The sequence below is a fragment of the Octodon degus genome, unplaced genomic scaffold (genome assembly GCF_000260255.1).
Source record: "Octodon degus isolate 3935 unplaced genomic scaffold, OctDeg1.0 scaffold00113, whole genome shotgun sequence".
NCBI classification, from domain to species: domain Eukaryota; kingdom Metazoa; phylum Chordata; class Mammalia; order Rodentia; family Octodontidae; genus Octodon; species Octodon degus.
The window spans coordinates 5,057,887-5,079,257 of record NW_004524689.1 but is presented as its reverse complement, the minus strand read 5'-3'; the positions used below and the strand labels follow the sequence as shown (position 1 = coordinate 5,079,257).

At 51.6% G+C, this 21,371-nt stretch overlaps 1 protein-coding gene across 4 annotated transcripts; it reads right to left on the bottom strand.

Moving 5' to 3' along the window:
- Positions 1–4,330: 4,330 nt before the first annotated feature.
- Positions 4,331–16,915, bottom strand: Park7 (Parkinsonism associated deglycase). 4 transcript variants are annotated; one of them, XM_023699478.1, is made up of 8 exons: positions 16,821–16,915; positions 15,897–16,010; positions 14,306–14,407; positions 11,094–11,153; positions 10,476–10,545; positions 7,396–7,482; positions 4,485–4,693; positions 4,331–4,452 (listed from the first exon to the last, which is right to left on the bottom strand). In XM_023699478.1, exons 2-7 carry the CDS (start codon positions 15,984–15,986, stop codon positions 4,533–4,535), a joined length of 570 nt encoding a protein of 189 aa, XP_023555246.1. In that variant the 5' UTR covers positions 15,987–16,010; positions 16,821–16,915; the 3' UTR covers positions 4,331–4,452; positions 4,485–4,532. The 4 variants fall into 4 exon arrangements, with proteins under 4 accessions (XP_023555246.1, XP_004639688.1, XP_023555247.1 ...); XM_004639631.2 differs by having other exon boundaries at positions 4,331–4,693; XM_023699479.1 differs by having other exon boundaries at positions 4,331–4,693; positions 16,789–16,868.
- Between the last annotated feature and the right edge of the window lie 4,456 nt (positions 16,916–21,371).

The following is a 21,371-nucleotide window of genomic DNA, read 5'->3' as shown; positions in this document are numbered from 1 at the left end:
CTTCTTTCTCTTTTACAGAGCTTTGAACCCAGGGCCTGGCACATTTTGTTTAAGGAGATAAGATCTTGCTATGTTGCTCAGTCTGGCCTGGAACTCCAGGGCTTACGCAGTCTTCCCGTCTCAGCCTCCTGATTGGCTGGGCCCACAAGCACACACCGGTTACAAAGTAACCTCACCTGGTTACTTTTTTATTAATTGGGAGGATATCATTAGTGGAGAAATGGTTAATTAACTACATCAGCATACAGCTGTGCTGTGGATTCTTGTTCACCTATTATATAAACAAAATCCACCCAACATAGGCAGATTTCTAAGACATGGCTAAGTTTCAACAAAAATCCAATTTGCAAGAGAATATACGCAGCACCAGCACTCTTTATTTGTATAAAAATAACTGTTGTGATTTCCCACAGTTCCCCATGGTGCTGGTTCTCCCGCTACAGCAACCACTGAAGAACAGTAGCCACGTCCTGGACACCTCACCAAACACACCAAGTTCATGCCCTACAAGATCGGGGGGCGGGGGGAGGGGTGTGTGCGGCTTCCCCCCCATGATCAGTGCGCCACAGAGCTCCTCAAGGTCTCCAAGGACAAACGCCCCTCCAATTCATCAAGAAAAGGGTGGGGACGCACATCCACGCCAAGAAGAAGTGTGAGGAGCCGAGCAACGTGCTGGCCGCCATGAGGAAGGCAGGTGCCTAGAAGGACTGGGCCCCTCCGGAATAAAGCTTTGCAGAAAAAGAAAGAAAAAAAAGGAAATTATCAAGTACGATCTGTGTATGCACAAAACAGTATCACGTGGGTAGGTGTGGGTTTGAACCATGACATGTTTGAAAATGTGTGGAAAAGAAACGAATTGAGATCCGAGTCTGCTGTCCTGGCAGGATGAGGGACCGGGAAGGGCCGGGAAGAGGCTTCCTGAGTCTCACTCCGCCTATGCCTGCATTGTCTGAGTCTTCCTAGCAGCAGGTACTGACTTATTTGTTGTATAATTACATTTCTGAAAAGTGCTTTTGCAGCCCAAGTGGCACTGAAGCTGATGCCTTCTGGACTAATGACACAGTCCTAGCAGCCGCCACCCCGAGATAATTGGGTCTGGCGTAGGTGCCCGAGTGGCTGCTGTTCCCAGGTAAGCATGTGCAAGCGTGGCCAAGTGGTAGAACAGTGACCTCACCCCCTGCCTGAGAACACCGTGTTTTACTCCTGTACTGACTGACTGCTGCAGCCCAGCAGAGTGCAGGGAGGACGCTGGGGTCGCCATCACCGCGCTCTGCCCTGCCTCGTCCAGCAGGGTCTGCCGAACAGGCACTGGTCACCCAGCACGGGCAGCAGTGGAGGAGTCATGCTGCGCTCAGGCGCCAGAGGACAGACAAGGGTGGGGGATGGCTCCTGGGCTCGGAAACACCGTTTTGTGGGCGGTACGCTCAGGGAACAGCATCCTCTGGGCCAAGGACAGCCTGAGCCAGGCACATGGTGTGGTGTCCTGACCTAGCAGGCAAACGCGGCCAGGGAGGCATGGCCTCGGAGACAGCCACTGCAAGGAGGGTCCTCCAATGCCACCGCTGTCCCTTTCCACTCTTAAAGGCCACTAGCTTTCTAGTGTTAATTTTAATCTACGGTTCTGCAGAGCCAGGGACCGCCAACTGGCACTCTGCACAGAAAGCTAAGCAGAATAGGCCCGCAGGCAGGTGGCCCGCAGGAACAAGGTGTCTTCTCTGGGAGCCTGCTGCTCAGGACTTGCTGGGCCCCTACGAGCTGCAGGAAGTGAGGGTGATGTGGTCGGTGGGAGTGGCGATGATGATGATGATGTCAGGGGAGTTGGGGGTGACGGTGGTGACAGTGGCAGTGGTAGCAATGAGGCCATCCTTCTCCCCAGAGCTAAGCCTTCCTCCATGCTGGCCAGGGTGCCTCGGTCTCAAAGAGAAGCCCTGGAAGGGGGCCACCTCCAGCTACTGCCCCCGGGATGGACAAATGTGGGCATTTTCTCAGGATGGCCAGCTCACTCTGCAGCGTCCGTTTGGGGAGAGGTTGATGTTCTCCTCCTTCCTCAGAGAAAAGCTAGGCAGGTGGACAGCTGACCAGGCGCCCCCACATCACCTGTGTGGGCCTGAGAAGAGCCCTTCCCTGGTGATTGCAGCCTCTGGTTTTATGACAGTCCTGTGGCACAGGACAAATGGGATTGTGAGCTCGAGACCAGGTTTCTCTCCCTCCTCCATGGCTGAAACAATGGTCACTTTGTAGGGAGCTGGCTGGCTGCAGTTGAGGGCACAGCTCGCAGATGTCGCCCCTGTCCCGGAGGGAACACGCTTTGTGGGTCACTGTGAGTGAAGGCAAGGGGCCCGACAGTGTGGTGTGGCCTCGCAGGATGCTGCCTGTGGAAAGTGTGAAAAGAAACAAGCCCGCCTGCTCCATGGGGTGTGCAGCCCCGCCTGGGAGCTGCAGCAACTGGGCAGCAGAGCCCCCAGAAGTGTGGCTGTCCCCAGAGCCATGTGTTCTGTAAGAGTCTTCATGTGACCACGGTGGCAGAACTGGCCTGAGACTGGGTCCAGAAGCCCACCGCCCCCTCTACCTGGCCCAGCCTGTACTTCCCAGCCATGGTCTGCAAGGTGAATTATTTTTTTGTCAAAAAAGTCAAAACCACAGAAGTAATAAACCTGGCAAACAGCCCTCGACTTCAGGGAGCCCCATGCTTAGGAAGAGGCAGGACCCACCCTGCACCCCAAGGCCAAGTCCCCATGCAAGCCAGGACTCCACTGTGCTGGCCCCCCCTCACCACTGGCCAAAGCCAGAAATTCCAGAGTGGCCAGGAAGCCCCAGGACTGGCTAAAATGGCTCCCAGAACCCCTGCTCTGCCTCTGGGGAAGCGATCTCCCCCATTTGGGCTCCACTGGCAATTTCTCTTAGACCGAACTTCCCTCACCAAGGTCCACAGTGACTGTATAGACCCAACTACTCTGGAGCTGCAAAAGACCGGCCCAACCCAGGTGGTCCCTGCTGGGAAGAAATCCTTCCCACCAACCTCCAGTCCCAGGGCCTGTCCTCTGCTCCTCACCCCAAGGGCACAGTGGACACAGATCCATCTACCTGAGCCCCAACCTGCCCAGGAGGGCTGGGCACCTTGCTCGGGGAAGGGAAGGTGGGTGCTGGGCAGCTGTGGGAGGTCTGCAATTCCTCCAGGGACCCTGGCCACCACAGTGACTCTTACAAACACAACCATGACCTCACCTTGGCAGCTCCAAAAGGGAGGCTCTTCAGGGCCTGGGGGTGCGTCCTGGGGTGACCTCCCAGCTCTTGCAGCACCCCCTGCCCAGCTCCCCCCAACCCCGGGGCACCAGCCTCAGGGGCGCTTGATGTTCCTGTCATTCCACTCTTATTTCTGCAGATCTGGTCCCTTATGGGGGGGGTCCCCTGTCACTGCCTCTTCACCCTTCTTCCTAGGATGAATTTTTAGGCTTGTTCTCCCCTCCCTCCCCTCCCTCCCCATCTACACTAGCTGTGTGAGGACACAGACCAGCAGTGCTGACGGGATGGAAGTTCCCTCGTGCTACCACAGGTGTCAGACCCCCACCGTGTGGTCCTGCACCTTGGCCCTCACGCCATCTTCATGTCTTTCACACTGTTCACCAAAAGGCGCAGTTACACAGCTAGCGGCTGCCTCAGCCTCTGGGCCGGGAGCTGCTTCCGCACAGTAATGAGATGGCTGCCAGCACTCCAGCTCAGTGTCCCCGCTCCACCTCACCAGCAGACAGAGCCGCAGCAGCCCACAGGGGCCCCATCTGGCTGGTGCGGCCAGGACCAGGCTCCAGTTGTGGCCAGGGCCGAGTTGTCTCCTTGTGCACGTCACCCATCCACAGGAGCTGCATGGGTGCCAGGAGGGCTGGGCACCTTGCTCGGGGAAGGGAAGGTGGGTGCTGGGCAGCTGTGGGAGGTCTGCAATTCCTCCAGGGACCCTGGCCACCAGAGTGACTGTCTTACAAACAGAACCATGACCACCAACCTCACTGGTAGTTTTTGTTTCCTTTTGTGGGGGGTGGGAGGATGCTGACCCAGGGCCTTGGCACCTCCCCTAGCCCTTCTATCCGGAAACAAGGGCTCACTAAATTGCCCTGACCGGACTTGAACTTGCGATCCTCCTGCCCCAGCCTCCAGAGCACTGGGATTCCAAGTGAGCACGGCCAGCAGGCTCACTGGTACTTTCACAGCACATTACAGCAGCTAAAGCTGTCCCTGTGCCTCACCCTCAGGCTGCGGAAGATGCCCCGTCCTCCTTTCCTTCCTCGGTGCCACTGGAGGATACAGAACCAGATCACATCAATGACAGGAAACAGAATAGCAGCCGTAGGCAGCCTTGAGCTGCCCTGGTTTATTCGGAAATGCAGGGACACAGCTGCGGGCTGGGAAGGCCCAGCGCAGTCGCTTTACAGCAGCAGCCCCGCGGCAGGTGCAGGGCTCTGCTGGTGGCTGGGGAGCTGCGTGTGGGGCTCAGACCCTGGTAGACCATCAGCCTCATCCACCTTGCTCCCAGCATGGCGCTAGTCCCGGAGCACAAGGGGCGCCTTCACCTGCTGCGCCACCTCCTTGCCACTGAGTGCCTCCACAATGGCCAGCGCGAACTCGAAGCTGGTACCTGGTCCGCGGCTGGTGAGTACCTGGCCGTCCCTCTCCACACGACTCTCAGAGTAACTGTAATGATCTGCAGTGGAAAGAGGAGGTCTCATCCTGGTGGGCAGCACCAGCAATGCCACCACATGGCACCAGTCACCATCCCAGCACTGTTGGGGTCACCTCCCTATGTGGCTGGCCACGAAAAAACTCATGGTGCCCAGGCCATGAGGTGACCATGTGACCACCCAGGTGCTTGGAGCTCAGGAGCCCAAAAGCTTCAGCAAGGCGGGTCTTCCCAGGGGCTCCTGGCTCTTCCCAGGACCACCCAGCACACTGGGACTGTCCCCAAGTCTTCCACCCTTGGCAGCCAGCCTGATTTCCCTCCTGCGGCCACACTCCAGGGTGGTCTTCCCCATTGCCACCTGCCCTATGTGAAGGGCTCCGTGACTCAGTCTCCGCCCTGCTTCCCACCTGCTCTGGCAGGTTCCTGGCCCCAACCTGCCTGGTGACTAGGAAGGTGAGCGCAGAGCTCCGACCCCCACCCCCACCCCCAGTCCCGGCTGCAGAGAGAGGACCCTGTCCAGCGAGGGCTGGAGGCCCGCTGCAAAGCAGCTACAGGGGTGAAGGTCTGAGACTGAGCTGAGGGACGAAGTGCCAGATCTCGGGGAGTAGCCAGGCAGAGACAGCATGGAGCTCACCTCTCAGCCGCTGGTGACAGTGATGGTGACCCACTCCGCAAGGGGCAGACTCAGAGGACACCAGGGCGCCCAGCCCAGGCCCAGCATGGGCCCACCCTGCCCCCTTCAGCTGAGCCAGAACACCACACGGGCACATTCCAGGCCACCCGTGGGATGCTCAGAGCCCTGTTCCAGGGAGCCAAACAGAAAACCCGCCCAAGCCCTACAAGCAGAGCAAGGTGCTTCCAAGTCATGCCCTCGGGTCCCTTTCTTTCCAAGGTGGACTCCTTGTGCCCACAGGGGCTCATGTCCCGCCAGCTCACCGGGGAGCCACCAAGAACCTCCTGCTCAGGCTACTACAGGAAACAGAAGGGTCCTGGCTGGCAAGGGTCAGTCTTCTTCCCCTCCCCTGCTGATGGCCAAACTCAGCCAGGACAGGTTCAGTGCTGAGCTAGGAACCCAGAGCAGGCCGTGGGCAGCTGGGGTGGAGGGCAAGGCAGGGAAAACATTAAAGGCTCCCCGGCAACAACTCTGCAGGTAACACCGTACAGGCAGAGCCAAAGCTGGCCAAATGGGCTTAAAATTCCTTCCTGATTGGAACTGGGAAGAGGCTTACACTGGCCAACCTCGCCACCTACTGGCCATGACGAAGAACAGCATGCAAGAGGAAGCCCAAACCAAGCCTGAGACAGGCACCCAGGTGGAAGCAACCACGTGTTCTACATTTCATGCACCAAGTAGCACAAGGCCTAGATTTAATTTTTTTTTTTTTTTTTTTTTAAAGCTTTAGGCAAAGATCCCAAAGCCAGGAAACCTCTACAGAGAAAAATCCAGTGGCACAGCTAGGGACGGACAAGGGGTCAATGACTAAAGGCCGCTGCTTGGGTTTGTCCGCAATGGCACGGAACACCCAGACCTGTTTGGAACTTGGACAGCTACCAGTGGCCGCCTGGACCTGAAGCCCCAGGGGCCGAGACTCGCGCCAGCTGGCCATGGGGAGATGCCAGCTGACCCCAAACAGAGCTTCCCGGCTCAAATCCCAGGTCTGCCCTTCAGCAGTTGAGCCTCCTGAGTCCCTAACGTCAGTCACTCCAGACAGTAGCTGGGACGGGCAGCCTTTGCCCTGTGTCCAGGACAGCCCCTCATGTTGGTGGTAGGAGTGAGACCCCACTTCCCAGCAAGCCCCAGACCAGGCAGCCTTCAGGGCACCGTCATTAACTGCCAACGCCAGGCAATGACCCTCAAAGGACACATGAGGAAACTCAGGCTCTGAGAGATTAAGGGCCCTGCCACAGCCCCACAGCCAGTGGGTAAAACAGACCTAAGATGAACGAGCACGCTGTTCTCTGGTAACGCAAAAATAGAAAAAAAAAAAAAAAAGAGAGCATGCTGCAGCTGCGTAGAAGGCACACATGCGCCTGCCCTCCCAGCTCCCGTGAGGCTGAGGCAGGAGGACCCCTGGAACCTGAGGTCAAGGTTGAGGTCAAGGTCAAGGCCAGCCTGGGCAACACAGCCAGAGCCCATCTCAAACAATGAAACCAAGCGGCAGACCGAAGCACTCAGTAGACCTCATCTGAATAAAAATATTAAAAAGGAGGTGCACTGTGTACAGAGAAAGTTGCAGAGCTCCCAGATGTCACCTGTGACAAGAGGGGGGATGGCCAGGAGGAGAGGAGCCCAGCCTTTCACGTCACCCTTCCCCACAGGTCACAGGTTTTACCAGGAACTGAGCCTGCTTTTTATAAAAGCAACTCTGGAAATCCATGGCTTTGCTGGCATGTGTGCGGGCAACGTGTCTGTCCACAGGGAGGAGGCCACGCTCAGCCTTTTCTTTGGACCTTGGGTGAAAGGGCACTTTCTGAATCTACTGTCGGGGTTGAAAATTTACCCTAGGCTGCTGACAAAGTGCTCAGAAAGAACATTAATTAAACTGGTGTTTTGCGATCACCTTCCATTTGGGCAGTCAGAGGCAGGCAGCCCAGCCCAGCCAGGCTGAGCCCCTCCCAGGGTGCACCCAGGAGCCCACGCGCTGCGCTACCCTGCCCAGGAAAGCGTGCTAATGACAGCGCTGTGAGAAGGGCCCTCTGTGCGTGAAGGCGCAGCATATACTTACTTCCATTCATCATTTTGTCTTTAGCAAGCGGGTGTGTTGTAACTTTGCTTCCAAAGCCTATCTCATGAGCCAACAGAGCTGTAGGACCTAAAAATAAGATTAATAAGAAGATCTGAGTGCAGACGCAGAGAAACCCAAGCTTCAAAACTGCAGCAGGAGAAGCAGTCTTTCAAACCAAGAGGCACTCAGGTAAAGATTCTGCTTCTGAAATGAAACCCTCTTTGAAACGAGGAGTATAGTCTTTAGAAGCACCTGCTGCGCACACCTGGCTAAGCTCTGCAAGAACTCAAACCACTTCAACACCATCTAATCAAAGCTCTCCCTTGCCACCCATGGGCACACGCAGGCACCAGCACCCTGCACAGGGAGGCCGAAGTTGGGGCACACTGGGTGCCACCTCCTCCCAGCGCGAGGACAGGCACTCTTAACTTCTGCACTTTATTTCTCCTTTACAATTTTACCATCCTAGTTGAAAGTAGAACATGAACATCTATCCATCCATCCAAACACACTGAGCAGTAGGGTATTAAGAAGAACAGCACGCTGCCTGGAAGGAGAAATTTGGGCAATTAGCGCTGAAGTCTGAGAAACAAAGGCACACGTGACTGTGTGAAGCCTGCTTGAGCACAGAAGCACGCAGAAGGTCAACCTGTGGCGCTCGTGCCCTCTCTTCAGTTGAAGTCTTTAGAATAGTGGAGCATCACTAGCCCAGGTGTGCAGCCCACATATTCACTGATAATGGTCAGCCTCACGGACCATCACAACAGATACCTACCATAACATTCCTCAGACTAAAAACATTATAGTCATTACCTTATCTGAAAGCTGCCAGGGTTTTTCTTGTGCCTTATTATCTCAGATGGAGGCGTACGTTCCTGGCCGCAGCCTGCACTGGGGCTGGAACAGCTGGAGGATGATGGTGTGTGTGCTTACGGCTCCGGTAAACCTGCTGGCCCGGCCCGTAGTCCTAGGACACAGCAGCCACGGCCCTACGCTGCTCAGACTGCGTTCCAGCAGACCAGGACCAAACCAAGAGCACCAGAACCGAAGCTCTCTGCCTTGTAGCAAGTGTCTGCCTCAGACCAAGTCTGGGTGCAACATTTAAAAGTGTCTAGGCCAGGTGATCCCAGCACTGAGAGGCTGAGGCAGGAGGACTGCTATGAGCTGAGGGGCCAGCCTGGGCTACAAAGTGAGTTCAAGGCCAGCCTGAACTACACAGCAGGACCCTGTCTCAACAAAACCAAACCAAACAGTCTCCACTTCCCTTCTACACACAACACAGTCGTATGCGGCAGTAACTTTCAAGCCATCACTCAGTTTTTACTGCGTGGATGCATGAGTCACCTCACTAGTTCCTATGAAGGACTGAGGAACCCACACTGCCTCACTCTGAAGCTGTGCTCCAGGCTGACCGTGCCATGAGGAGGGGACCACGGTGAGGCAGGAGTGCTCAGGCTGCTCCTGAGGGTGGTAATGCTGCTGCCTCCAGCGACACTACTGGGTAAGCTCGTGACTGCCGCGTACTGCAGCTGAGAACCCTAGAGCCCCACCTGGGAAGAGGAGCTACTCCTCTTGCACGACTGTAGGTTCCCATGGAGCCCTCCGAACAATGCTGAGCCAGCAGCAGGCTTAGAGTGAGCAGAATCCTCACCCGCAGCGCCACCCAGTGGACGTGGAGAGAATGAGCGCCAGGCCAACTCTGGGCTGTGGCAGGGCCAACCTATCCCTGCCCTGGACAGGACCTGCTCAGGAAAGCCTCCCCTGCAATCTGTTTCTAACTCCCTCAGTATCAGGGGCTGCCATGTTTTGAAATGGCAAAATTGTTTCCAGCTCCCACTGTAAAAACGTCAGAAGGCTCGGGTAACTGGCCCCTCAGTCTCTTCAGTCTGCCTGGTGCCACCCCCTTGCCTGCACGCCGTGCACCCCTCTCCTCTCAGCTCTCACACAGAAGCAGGCTGTGGGGCCACTGCTGCGTAAAGGTGCGGCAAACATCCTCTCTTTCCTGTCTAGGGCATGGGATGGTGGGTGCAGTGCGAATGCCACTTAGTGTCTCAGTGATACTTAAAAACAAAGTGTTCCTGGTCTTCATGTCAATAGAATTGTAAGGGAAGCAACCCAGGCAAACCCTTGCTTTTTTCCTTTGGTCGAAGGAAAGGGGAAGGAGCCCTGTTTCCAAGGGGGGACCCCAGACTTTGTCCCCAGAGCGGTGGTGCTGGGGATGCAGGGTCCCAGGCGCAGCAAGAGGCCGGCCACAGTGGTCACCTCAGGATCCTTCCCAGCCTCTCCTACAGTAGCTCTCGTGGGCTTACACCAGTCACCTCCTGCCACTAGAAAAGGCTGCTGGGAGCTCTGCTGGTAGGGCGCTGGGGCCGAACCCAGGCGCTCACACGTGCTATGCTCACCCTCTACGCTGAGCGCACCCGGCCCCAAACTGGCCAGGGGGAAACACGAGACTGCCAGAGCTCCGTGCCCTGCCTAGGAGACAGCGCCAACCGACTCACATGATGACATCAAGGACCCGGCAATGAGCAGTGTCTCCTGCCAGAATGCAGCGCTGCCGCTCCAACGCAAAGGCCTGGCTCACTTCTCCTGAAAACCCTACTGTACTGACATGAAGGAACAGGACAGACCAGATGGTACCAGAAAACAGACCAAGCCCAGCCTCAGACACCTGTGGACACTGAAGACCTTTAGCTGAAGAGCAAGGCCTGGGGCCTCTCGCACGGAGAGGCAGGGACACCAGGCGCAGGCAGGAGGGAGTCCCAGGGCCCGGCTCGGGGCGGGGGTGGATTCTTGCTGACCTGTGTGCTGGCAGCCAGGCTTCCTGGCAGCAAGATCTGCGGCACCAGCTGTTTAATGAATTCCAGAGGCCCCCACCCTCCTCCGAGGTCAGACACGCTGAGAGGGCGGTTCACAGATGCAGACCAAGGGCACAGCAGAGTGGGAGAGAGGGCCTACTGCTGAGATGGCACGACCTCATGGCACCCCTCACGTCACCCAGACTGAACCCACACGTGGATGCTCGAGCTTCCTGCAGGCAGCAGCCTCGGCAAGGGGCCAGGGCGAGTCCAGCACATTACCTGCGCAGATGGCGGCGATGAGACCCTTTCTGCCCTCCTGCTCCTTCAGGATCTCCTTCACGGCTGGCGACTGGGCAGAGAAACCGAAGCACAGCCAGTCACCACGAGGACAGAGTGGGCTCTCGTGGGGCGCTGGCTGCTTTTAGCTTAAACTACAACAACTTCAATCTACTTGCCAGAAATACTGCTACACCATCAATGTGAAAAGACAAGAAAAGGGAGGGACCTGCGTCTTCCTGGGGCAGAGGCCTACGTGTCCCCAGTGTCCTGTGCCATCTGTCTCCTCTCGGCCCCATGGCCCCATTGTCTACCGACTTCTGATCTAAACTGACCCATCATAAAATCGTGTCACCCTGTGGCATTCAGGGACGCTGTTCACCTCCTACCTTGGACCGTGCTCACCCATGCAATGACTCTTCTAGAAATTCAGCTGATTTCTGGGATAAGTGTTACCCCAATTGGTTTCTAGAACCCACCTGGTTAACTTTTGCTCTTCCTTGTCCGCTCATGGCCTCCCCAGACAGCAGGGAATGACCCACCCAGCAGCACATGCGCTCAGGAGTGCTTCGAGTTTTCCTGCCTGCTCTGTGACGTGGAAGCAAGGGGGTGGGGGCTTACCTCCGACAAATTCTGTGCACCCAGGTTGCCTCCAGGGAGAACCACCACGTCATAGGGGCCCTGGCACAGTGGGAACAAGAGGAGAACATTTAATTTCAAAAGGGTACTGAAGCAATGGTCTGAATATTTGCATCTAAATCACAAGCAAAATACAAAAGATAATCCAAGCACCCTGGATTAAAGAACAGTTAGGAAGTGGCAGAGCACGTGCTTTAACATCAGAAGGCCCTGGCATTGGACCCCTAAACAAACCAAAAACAACCACCAAACAAAAAAATAGTTAAGCAGACTAAGGTATCCCAATCATGGAATGTTTTCATAGTTAGCAAAAAAATGCAGGAAATCTGGATACAGTAGCACATGACAAAGCATCAAATGTAATAAAAATCACTCATAAAGACAAAAATATGCAGACAGTGGCTTGTGTCTATAGCCCTACCTACTCAAGAGACTGAGGACAGAGGATTTTTTTTTTCTTTTTGTGGAACTGGAGATTGAACTCAGGCCCTTGTGCTTGCCAGGGAAGCGCTTATTCCACTTGAGCTATCTCCCCGGCCCCAGCCAGAGGATTTTTTTAAGCCCAGGAGTTCAGGACCAGCCTGAGCAGCAGCAACATGTGTACACTGTATGTACACATGTGTGTAAGTACTACCTTACCAATTCTCACAGACCAAGGGATGTTGACTATAGTAGAGACCCGGGACATGCTAGGGGACAAAGGGACGCTGTTCTGGCTGTGTCTGGATTCCCCCTAAGCCCCCCAGCCTGAAGCAGTCATGGGCAGGGCTTATCCAGCAAGGGGCCGATCTAGTGTGACTGATTCAAAACGTGATGCTGAGTTTTATTTTATTTTTTTTCTTTTCAAAGTTTTATTGATAAACAGATAGCAATGAGACAGTTTCAAATCAAATCAAAAGTACAGTTTCAACAAATAATACACTGCATATATTCTTCTTAGTGGTTAATTGCTGTACAAGATGCAGACTTGTGATCCTACTTTTCTACTTTTATTATAATCCATATGTCACTCTTATTCAGCACATCCACTTGTGTACTTTAAACATCTGTATTCATTTGGAACCTCAGATTACTGTCAAACTGTAAAATATTTTTGTTTTTCAGGATGTGCTGAGTTTTAGAGTACAAGGTTACTAAATTGGTCACTTGACAAGTCTGGCACTACCTTCATCGCAGTGGTCTAGACAGAGTATCAAAGGGTCAGAAAAAAGCTGCTAAGGTCCCCTGCTTGCTCGCTTGCTTTTGCTGGCTTCTGCCTACCACGAACTGTCTCTCCTCTGCCACAGCCCTCCGCCAAGCCACCTGCCTGGTGCCTACCAATGATGGACTGAAACCTCTATACTGTGAGCTAAATAAACCTTTTCCCCTTTAACTTTGGATGTCAGCGATGAGAAAAGAAACACGCATTCATCTCTTTGATTTTACACTTATGTTTATGTTGTATGAATTGTCCTGCAACAGGAATAAAGGTAGCCATTTCTAAAACTGAACAAAAACAAATTTTAAGTAAGAAGCATAAGAAAAATACTTCGAACTTTTTTTTTTTTTTTTTTGACTTGGAGTGATCCTCCTGTTTTTAGCCTCTCAAGCGCTGGGATTACAGGCATGCACCACCACTCCCAGTCTCAATCAATGTCTCATTGCACCCCGGGGGCAGGGCTGGCATGACACACTAGGGATAGAACCCCCAGCCGCTGCACTCTGCCTAAGCAGGTGCTTTAGTCTGCTGAGCTATCTGGCCGGCCCTAAAATACTTTGAACTTTAAGAAAAACAGAACTTGGTGAGAGAAGAAAAAAAAATGATACTTAAGTGTCCCAAACACTGAAACATTCCCAGATAAATCTAATTTCAAGCTTGGTGAGATCAGAAAGTAGAAACTGAAGACACTTAGACTGCTGAGCTATCTCCCCAGCCCTGCTGTTTGTTTTAAAATGAAGAAAACTGTGAACAGAAAAATGGATCAAGGGCCTGGGAGATAGCTCAACGATCCTGGGGGGTGGACATTAAGAAAGAGAATGTGGTGTGAAGGGTGAATTTCTTTTTTTTTTTTTAATTTTTATTTATTTATTTATTTATATATTTTGTGTGTGTGTGGCCAGTTCAGCCCACCAGGGGGCGGGGCTGGCTGGCATGTGGTGCTGGGGAATGAACCGCGGTCCCTGTGCTTTGCTTAGCTTAGTTTGTTCTAAGTAGGTGCTTTAGACCACTGAGCCATCTCACCAGCCCTGAATTTCTTTTAATACTTTCAGAATTTGAATTTAACAAATACCTACACAAGGTAGCCACTGATCTAAAACACCCAGATACTGTGGGGCAAAAACTGAGTAGAGGGAATACTTCCTTCTACTTCATGCTTCCATCAGGCTATTAGTAAGTTTCAAGAATTCCACTGAGGTTCAATCCCTGGCACCACACGCTGAGCTGGCCACTGAGACTGAGCATGGGGGCGCATGCCTGTAATCCCACCACTGGGGAGGCTGAAAACAGGAGGATCACCACCAGTCTGAGCTATGTAGTGAGACCCTGTACCAAATACAATGTAAAAAAAAAAGTTTTCAAGAATTCAAATGTGAGGGCGGGCCCTTTTTTGTATAGAAGCAGAACTCTCAGCCCTCCTCAATCCAGCCACTCATCAAGTATGAGTTGTTCTACATCCAGTGGTTCACACACCTGTTCTGTGCCACTGAGGGGACACAGGTAAAGAGCAGCTTCAAGAGCAGGATGAAGGGAGCCGGCATGGTGGTGCACCCTTACCATCCCGACAATCTGGGAGGCTGAAGCAGGATTCTGTCTGTGCCCTAGGTAACTTAGTGACTTCTGTCTCAAAAAAATCAAACACTAGAAATAGGAATTAAAAATAAGTAAAAAATGGAACAGCTAATTCTTGAATTACATGAAAATAATTTTTATCAGAAGCAAGGGTGACTTTGCAAACCAGAATACTGGTGACAGAGCTGGCACCCCCCGAAACCCCCCAGCTTCCCAGCACCCATTTACTGAGCACACTGTGGTGCCCGGCAGAGGCCAAGTCCCACGGACGCAGCGAAGAATGCAAAGTTCCTGGCCTGCCAGCACAGTGGGGAAGATACCCCAGCGAAGCACGTTTCTAAGTAAGTCTGTAGCACAGACTTCAATTCGTTAGGAAACTAATGAAAAACATGCAGAGGAAAAACTTCAAGGATGGAGAACAAACCTCCTTTTTCGCCTCTTCCAGACTTGTGTCAGGGCAAATGACAACATCACGGCTACACTGTACCGGGTCTTTCCCAGCCAGACCTGCCACAGTGACCTTAATCTAAGGAAAGACACGGTGACATTTAGGAAGGCAGAAACACAGATTTGAAGAGTTGACATTTTCATAGCTTACATGTGTTTTAAAATAACTTGGCAGGAAATACTGTGACAAAATAATGATGAACTTAAGCTACCATGCTAGATAAATCTATTTACTAACTAGGTCTGTCCCCACAGCCGTTCTCCCGTAAGAGTTCTGGTTTGGGAGATTAATTACATGATCATCCTAATAATAACCCATCCTATAAGGTCACTGTTGCCATTTAAACCTCACTGTACTTTCCAAAGATAGAAATGCAAGTTAAAGCAATAAAATACCACATTATCTTGCAAATGTCAAAAAAGGTGATGATACCATGAGGTGATCTGGAAAACAGGAAATGTTCCTATCCTTCTGCTGCTGGAAAAGATTGCTTGGCCCTGGAAGGCAACTTGGCAAAATCTAGCGATGGTGACCATACACCCCCTTGAGGTGACTACAACTCTTTTAGGTACAGAACCTAAAATAACTTAAGATACATTTGCACAAGGAAAGCTGTAAAGAGTACTGCTGGCGCTGGGAACACAGCCCAGGGTACAGTGTGTGCTCAGTGTGCGCAAGTATCTGGGTTTAATCTTTAGCAGCAAAAGCAAAAACCAAAATGTATTACAGCACCACTGGGCTAGATGGGATGGGGCATGTTCACACAATACAGAATTAAGCAGCAATATCAAGAAAGATTTTGATTTCTGTGTACCAGCAACGTACAAATAGACTAGGCCTGGGTCTATGTTCTGGCTCTTCTCAAAGCATTTAGTAGCTTTGTGCCTCAGTTTCCTCAATACCTAACTCTCAGAGTTGTTGCAAGGTTAGCAGAAGTGATCGGAATGCAGCCTGGCACACTTAGTGAAGTGCTGAAGCACTTGCTATTGTGCTGGGCACAGATGTGAAGAGCATGTAGGACACAGCTAAACACCCACAACAGGCACCCTCGGGTCCACACACACACAGGCGAGGAGGCGGGCTGACCTGAGGGGCAAAGGCCTGGCAACATTTACAAAGGGGACGTCAAGAGTAATCTCTTTCCCTTTTTTCCTAGTCCTGAGTGTTTCTTTAAAAGCACTTGCTCTTTAAGGAGCGAGTCTGAGGCTGGGCACAGTGGCATGTATCTGTAGTACCAGCTACGGGAGACTGAGGCAGGAGCATCATCTGAGCACAGGAGCTCAGGGCCAACCTGGGCAAGAGAGGGAAACACTAACCCAAGATGGGCAAATGGTGGGACAGCAAGGAAGTAGAGAAGAGTGGAATGAGGAAGGAAGGGAAAGAAAGGGTCTGAAAGAGGGCAAAATGTAAAAACAGAAAAAGGCAAAATGTGTACTACACAGGGGCAGTGAACACTTATTATTACATCATCATTGTAGTGTCGTATATATTCAATGTATTCTACTGTACTCTAAATACTGTTTTATTCAACACGCCTTACAGGCCTGGGAAATAGCAGGGGTCTTACCCCAGCGCGGCGCATGACGTCCACGGGGATGACCGTCTCCATCTCCTCAGCTCCTTTGGCCAGGATGACCAGGGCTCTCTTTGAAGCCATTTTTACGTTGCACTTTTAAAAAATCTTTAAACAAAAAAATGGAAAGGAAGAAAGATACTTCATGTTTTCAGTGAAATTCTAGAATATACAAACATTTAATGTTATCCAAACATTCTGTCAGAATCTTTTCAAGCAAACTGCCTCCTAGGGAAAGTTCCCATAAACATGGAACACGGCATTCTAGGTTAATATTGGCATACACAGCCGTTTCAATTGCTCTAAGATGAGAACAGTAAGGTTGTTAATGTGTGTTAATATTGTTTTCTTTTACTGCATTTTCTCAAACCTAATATCTAAAAATCTGTTCAATACGAAGGTCCCTAAAACACAAGTATGCAGATGTTGCACTTCACACAACGCCCAGGCGAAACGTCAAGTAGCTTTCTTGCAACGGCCTCCCAAGGGTTCTGGAGGGCATTTTTCTTTAGTGCTAAAAACCACTAACATTTTGGGCGGCGGGGCTATTAGGTATCTGAGCCGCCTTTACTGGGATAGAAATTCTCCTCCCTGCAGCGCCCACGCTAGCGCTCTGCGCACAGCCACATCGCTCTCAGCCTACTTCTCTCTGCAGGGTTTGCCCTGCGTGCACCACTGGCTTCAATAAAACGACTTCAATAAACGGCGAGCTCCGAGCCGGCGAGCTGCGGCGCAGACTTCTGACGCTTCGGCGTCGCGACTCCGGGGAGACAGGCCACGGCGCCGGCAGGAGCCGGAACCCTGCGGGGCCCGTCAAGCCTGCGGCCCGCGCGCCGCCCCACGCGCACGCGGGGCCGACCTGCAACTCGCGCCCCTTCACGCTCACCCGTGGGGGTCCCGCGGCCGGAGACCACTCACCCCGACAACCTAAAGCGGGACGCGCATGCACCGCCCACCCGTCCCTCAGCGCCGCACTACGCAGTCTCGTGCCGCTTCCGGGTTACGGTGCGTCACTTCCGGCCGAGCTCACCCCCGCACTGCGGGGGAAGGAGACGTACGAATTCCTCCCCCGCGCCGCTCGGAGAATGGCACGGTCCCGCCCTGCAGGAGCATAGTGGGTGTCAATTGCTCCCGGCGAGGGCGCGGCGGCGGCGGCGGAGGAGGAGCGGCTCCGCATTCATTCTGCGCACTCCCGGCTCCCTTAGTTCCCATTTTCTGTACGGTCTCCGCACATCTGTTAGGACCCTTCTTTCCGGTCATCCTGGCCCTAGGGGTCCCGACACTTGGTCGCCAGGTGTCGGGCGACTCTGTCCAGCGCTTGCTCAGTCATCAGAGGCAGTGCGTGGTGCACGCCTGTGAGCCAGCACACGGGGAGGCGGAGGCGCGAGGATCGTAGGTCCAAGCTCAGGGCGGGCTCTGTATGTAGCGTAGTGCAAAGACCTGGGCTCAGTCCCCAGCGCAGGCATTCCCTAATGCTCTGTTCCTGCCACTTGGTCGGTAAATGAGGAATCGTGTACAGTTCCGTACATTACAGTACTCAAAACAGATGGTCAAGGAAACTCCAATTTGTTTACTTTCATTTCCTTAACGCTTACACGCGGTAGCGTAATGTATAATAATGTAAAACTACACTAGAGTGTACAGTAAAATCATACAGTGTTGTATGAAACAAGGTGTACCGTACCAAGAAAAACAGGGTAGTCTAACGAGGAATATCTATACTGACTAGCAAAGGTTCTGCTGCTGCTGCGCCTAAGGATTAAAGCAATGCTAGCAGATAAATGTAAGAAGTACTTAATGGATTAAATTTAGTACATTACCTAATTTATTTCTTTAAAAATTTTCCATATTAATACTTTTTTTTTTTTTCCAGTATTGAGGATTGAACTCAGGGCCTTTGCAGTAAATTGCATCTACAACGCTTTTTATTTTTTGAGTGTCTTACTCACTTGCCCAATTTGGGACCCTCCTGCTTCAGCCTCCCATACTGCTGGGATTACAGGCATGTGCCACTGCCTTCAGTGTGACCATTCATACAGTTGATAGTTTCAAAAACCAAGATAATAAGAGTTACACTGAACAGATGTCTATCCCCATGGTCACTGTGTCCATCCCCACCTCCTACAGGTAACAACCTTTTTTGCACTCCCTTCCTGTACTTCTTTTTGTAAATACAGCTATTATTTTCCTCTCTTGAATAAAAATGTAGACTGTACTGGGCATATTGGTGAACACCTGTAATCCCAGCATTCAGAAGGCTGAGGCAGGAGGATTGCATAGTTTGAGGTCAGCCCAAACTGCATAATGAAATGCCCAAAAAGAATAAGTAAATAAATAAATACCCCTCTACACTGTGTTCTGAACTTTCCCCTACACCTGTGTACATGTATCACATGAACATCTTGGAATCCTTCCATATCAGAAAGAATCCTTCTCTGCCACAGAATGCCCTGTGGGCCTGTTCTACAGGTTAGTTACCCACAGCTCACTGATAACATAGGGTACTTCCAATCATTTTCTGTACAGACACCTCTGAGCTGAATAACTTTATATTCACGACCTACTTGTGCAAGCAGATGGAAGGTAAATTCCCAGAAGTGAGGAGGGCGTACAAGCTGAACCACTTAGCACTGTCGCCAGCAATATGAGACCAAACAGTGCTTTGTATTTCATTTTATTTTTTTAAGCTTTTTTTTAAAATTTATTTATTTTATTTATTTATATTGTGTGTGTGTGGCCAGCTCAGCCCACCAGGGGGCGGGGCTGGCTGGCATGTGGTGCTGGGGGATTGAACCACGGTCCCTGTGCTTTGCTAAGCTCGTTCTAAGTAGGTGCTTTAGACCACTGAGCCATCTCACCAGCCCCTGTATTTCATTTTAAAAGTTGTAAAGTTATGTATGTGACACTCTGTACTTGTGCAAAAGTCTGAAAGATGCTCAAAACTATCATTTGATAGCCTAAGAAACATTATAGAATTCAATTCCAGAATGACTTCCCCTTTGGCTCTTTGGGAAGGAAGCAGGCAACACCTTGAGTGAGTTAAAGGCCAGCCTGAACTACACAGTGAGACCTTGTCTCAAAACAAAAACAAACAGGAAGGATTTAGTAGATGGAAGGAAAACTAAAAGACAAGGTGAGTTTTTGGTTTTTTTGTTTTAAATCACTTATTTGGCACAGGGTCTCCCTACCCAGCTCGACTCGTAGTGATCCTCCTCTGTCTCAGCCTCCTCGTGCTGGGATTACAGGTGTGCGCCATCACCCATCAGGCCTGGTTTTGGTGGCTGACACCACTGAGCTATCTTCCCAGCCCAAGACAAGCTGTTTTGTTCCGGCTCTGGAAGTAAGCTTGTATTTTCAGAGGACGTACGTGTTCACCATCAAGAACTGAAATGGATCTGAGTTGGCCTTAAGTATGAGGAAATTCATACACTGCACCAAGTTTGGACAACTCAAATATAAGTCGACTGACTTACTTTTCAGAAGCACTCGCTCTCCCTCCCTCTGCCTGGGTGAGTGGACTTTCTGCCCCGTAACTTTGGGCTTTGGCCAAAGGGACATTAACAGAGGACTGATCAAAGCCTTGCACAGTAGGCACCTGCTGATCAGGCCTAGGCTTTCACACCTTTGAACTGCCCGAGGAATCCTCCCCAGGGAAGTTGCCACCACAGCCCTGGGCTCTAGCACGATCGCAGTTGGAACAGAGCCACCCCAGCCACGCTGGACACAAGGAACCTGAAACAGAATCACCCGGCTGCTGCGGAGCAGAGCTGACTCACCCAGCAGCAGCCTCGGAGTGTGCACTTCCTGACTCTCAGTTCTCCTCCCCAGAGCGAAGATTTTCAGCTCTAACTTATTTCTTGTTCCCCAGCAATCGGAGGCTGAGGCAGGAGGATCACTTTGAGCCCAGACTGAGCTATAAAGTGAAGTCACGGTCAGCCTGAACTGCATAGTGAGACTCTGTCTCAAAAAGCCAATAATAATAATTTCTCAGTAATTACCTCGGTACTTTTAACAGTAGGCTAATATTTTCTTTCTCATGTATTGGCTTTAGACATTACATACTTTCTGCAAGGTATTACTATACTTTTCATCTTACAGAGGCAAAGATCATGGTCCAGAGGGTGAAATGACTGTATAAGGCCCTGCAGCCCTGGTCAGATTCAGATATTCTCATGCCGAATTTCACACTCTACCCGCCGCTGACTATTAGTGTTAATAATAATGCCACTCACACTCGTGACACTTTCTTTATAGTTGAGATACTTCTGTCATCACACACTTACAGAACACAGTCCCCCAAATCCAACCATTTACCAAAAGACGTTGCTTTTGTACTGGCAATGCAGACACCTCCTGGCGCAGCCCTCTATTTCTAGAATCACACCATCCTGTCCACTACCTTTTTTACTCAATATGTGACAAAGTGTTTATGCATTATGGGAAGTACAGACTCAAAACTTTCCCTGGTTTCAAAGGCCTTCAGTTTAGTGAGACAGTAAATCTAACACATAAGGAACAGCTATTGTTGCGCCTCAGGGAGCTGGACACTTGGCATTACCACAGCGGCAACCACCACCGATGGCCCCGACCTAGCACAATCCCAGTCATCCTAGTGAAGGAGCTACCAGGTTCTTCACTATTTTTTTTTTTTTTTTTTTTTTTTTCGGTTCAGGGGATTGAACTCAGGACCCTGCGCTTGCCAGGCAAATTTTTACGAGCCACTCTTCCATCGGGCATCTCACTTTGCTAAATAAGCACTCCATGGTTCTCCACTCCTGCCCGGCTGACAGCACTCATCTCCTTTTACGTCTTGCCTGTCTCCCCCGGTCCTGTGCACACCAGGAGGGGACTTTCCCATTCTATCTTGGTCAGTGCTGAATCCTCAAGTGTCTAGACCGCCCGGGCACCCAGCTGGTGCTTGGTCACTACTTGCTGATTTCACCCCTTACTATTTGGCGGGTTTTCTTTACTGCTATAGACGAATGCATTAATGGACCACTGCAGTTCTACACGGCGATCATCCAATTTCTTATTTCTATTTCGACCAATTCCTTATTTCTTACATCAAAAGCATTTGATGAACGTAAGATGTGAAATTTCAAGTGCCTTGGGGAAGTTGACATCATTTTTTTTTTAACCTGTATTCTACCTTCTCTGATTAGGAAAAATTTAAGCTGAGACACTGGGCCTAGGAGGTGCCTTTGAGGTCTCCTATGAATGTCTCTCACGTCCTGGAGAAGTCCGGCAGGCTCGGCGAATTTCCCCTCTGGAGCCCCCAAAAGGTTAGGTCGCCGAAACCCGGGAAGAGTGGGCGAGCCCTGACATTTGAGGCAGCGCTGGCGCGAGGGGGAAATTCTGACGCAGAGACCTGCGAGGCGCCTGAGCAGCCGCGCCTCTCACCCCCACCCGGTGTGAAAAGCCCCCCAACGTGGGCCACGGCGCACCACTCCCACAGCTCACCGCGCGCCG

What these genes read in the sequence shown, in the direction of transcription:
- Park7 (XM_004639631.2), bottom strand. Translation starts at nt 15,986, where the DNA reads ATGGCTTCAAAGAGAGCCCTGGTCATCCTGGCCAAAGGAGCTGAGGAG. An exon ending in ACGTCATGCGCCGCGCTGGG is followed by an intron (nt 14,408 to 15,896) that starts GTAAGACCCCTG and finishes GTCTTTCCTTAG; the next exon opens with ATTAAGGTCACTGTGGCAGG. An exon ending in TGGAAGAGGCGAAAAAGGAG is followed by an intron (nt 11,154 to 14,305) that starts GTTTGTTCTCCA and finishes CCACTGTGCCAG; the next exon opens with GGCCCCTATGACGTGGTGGT.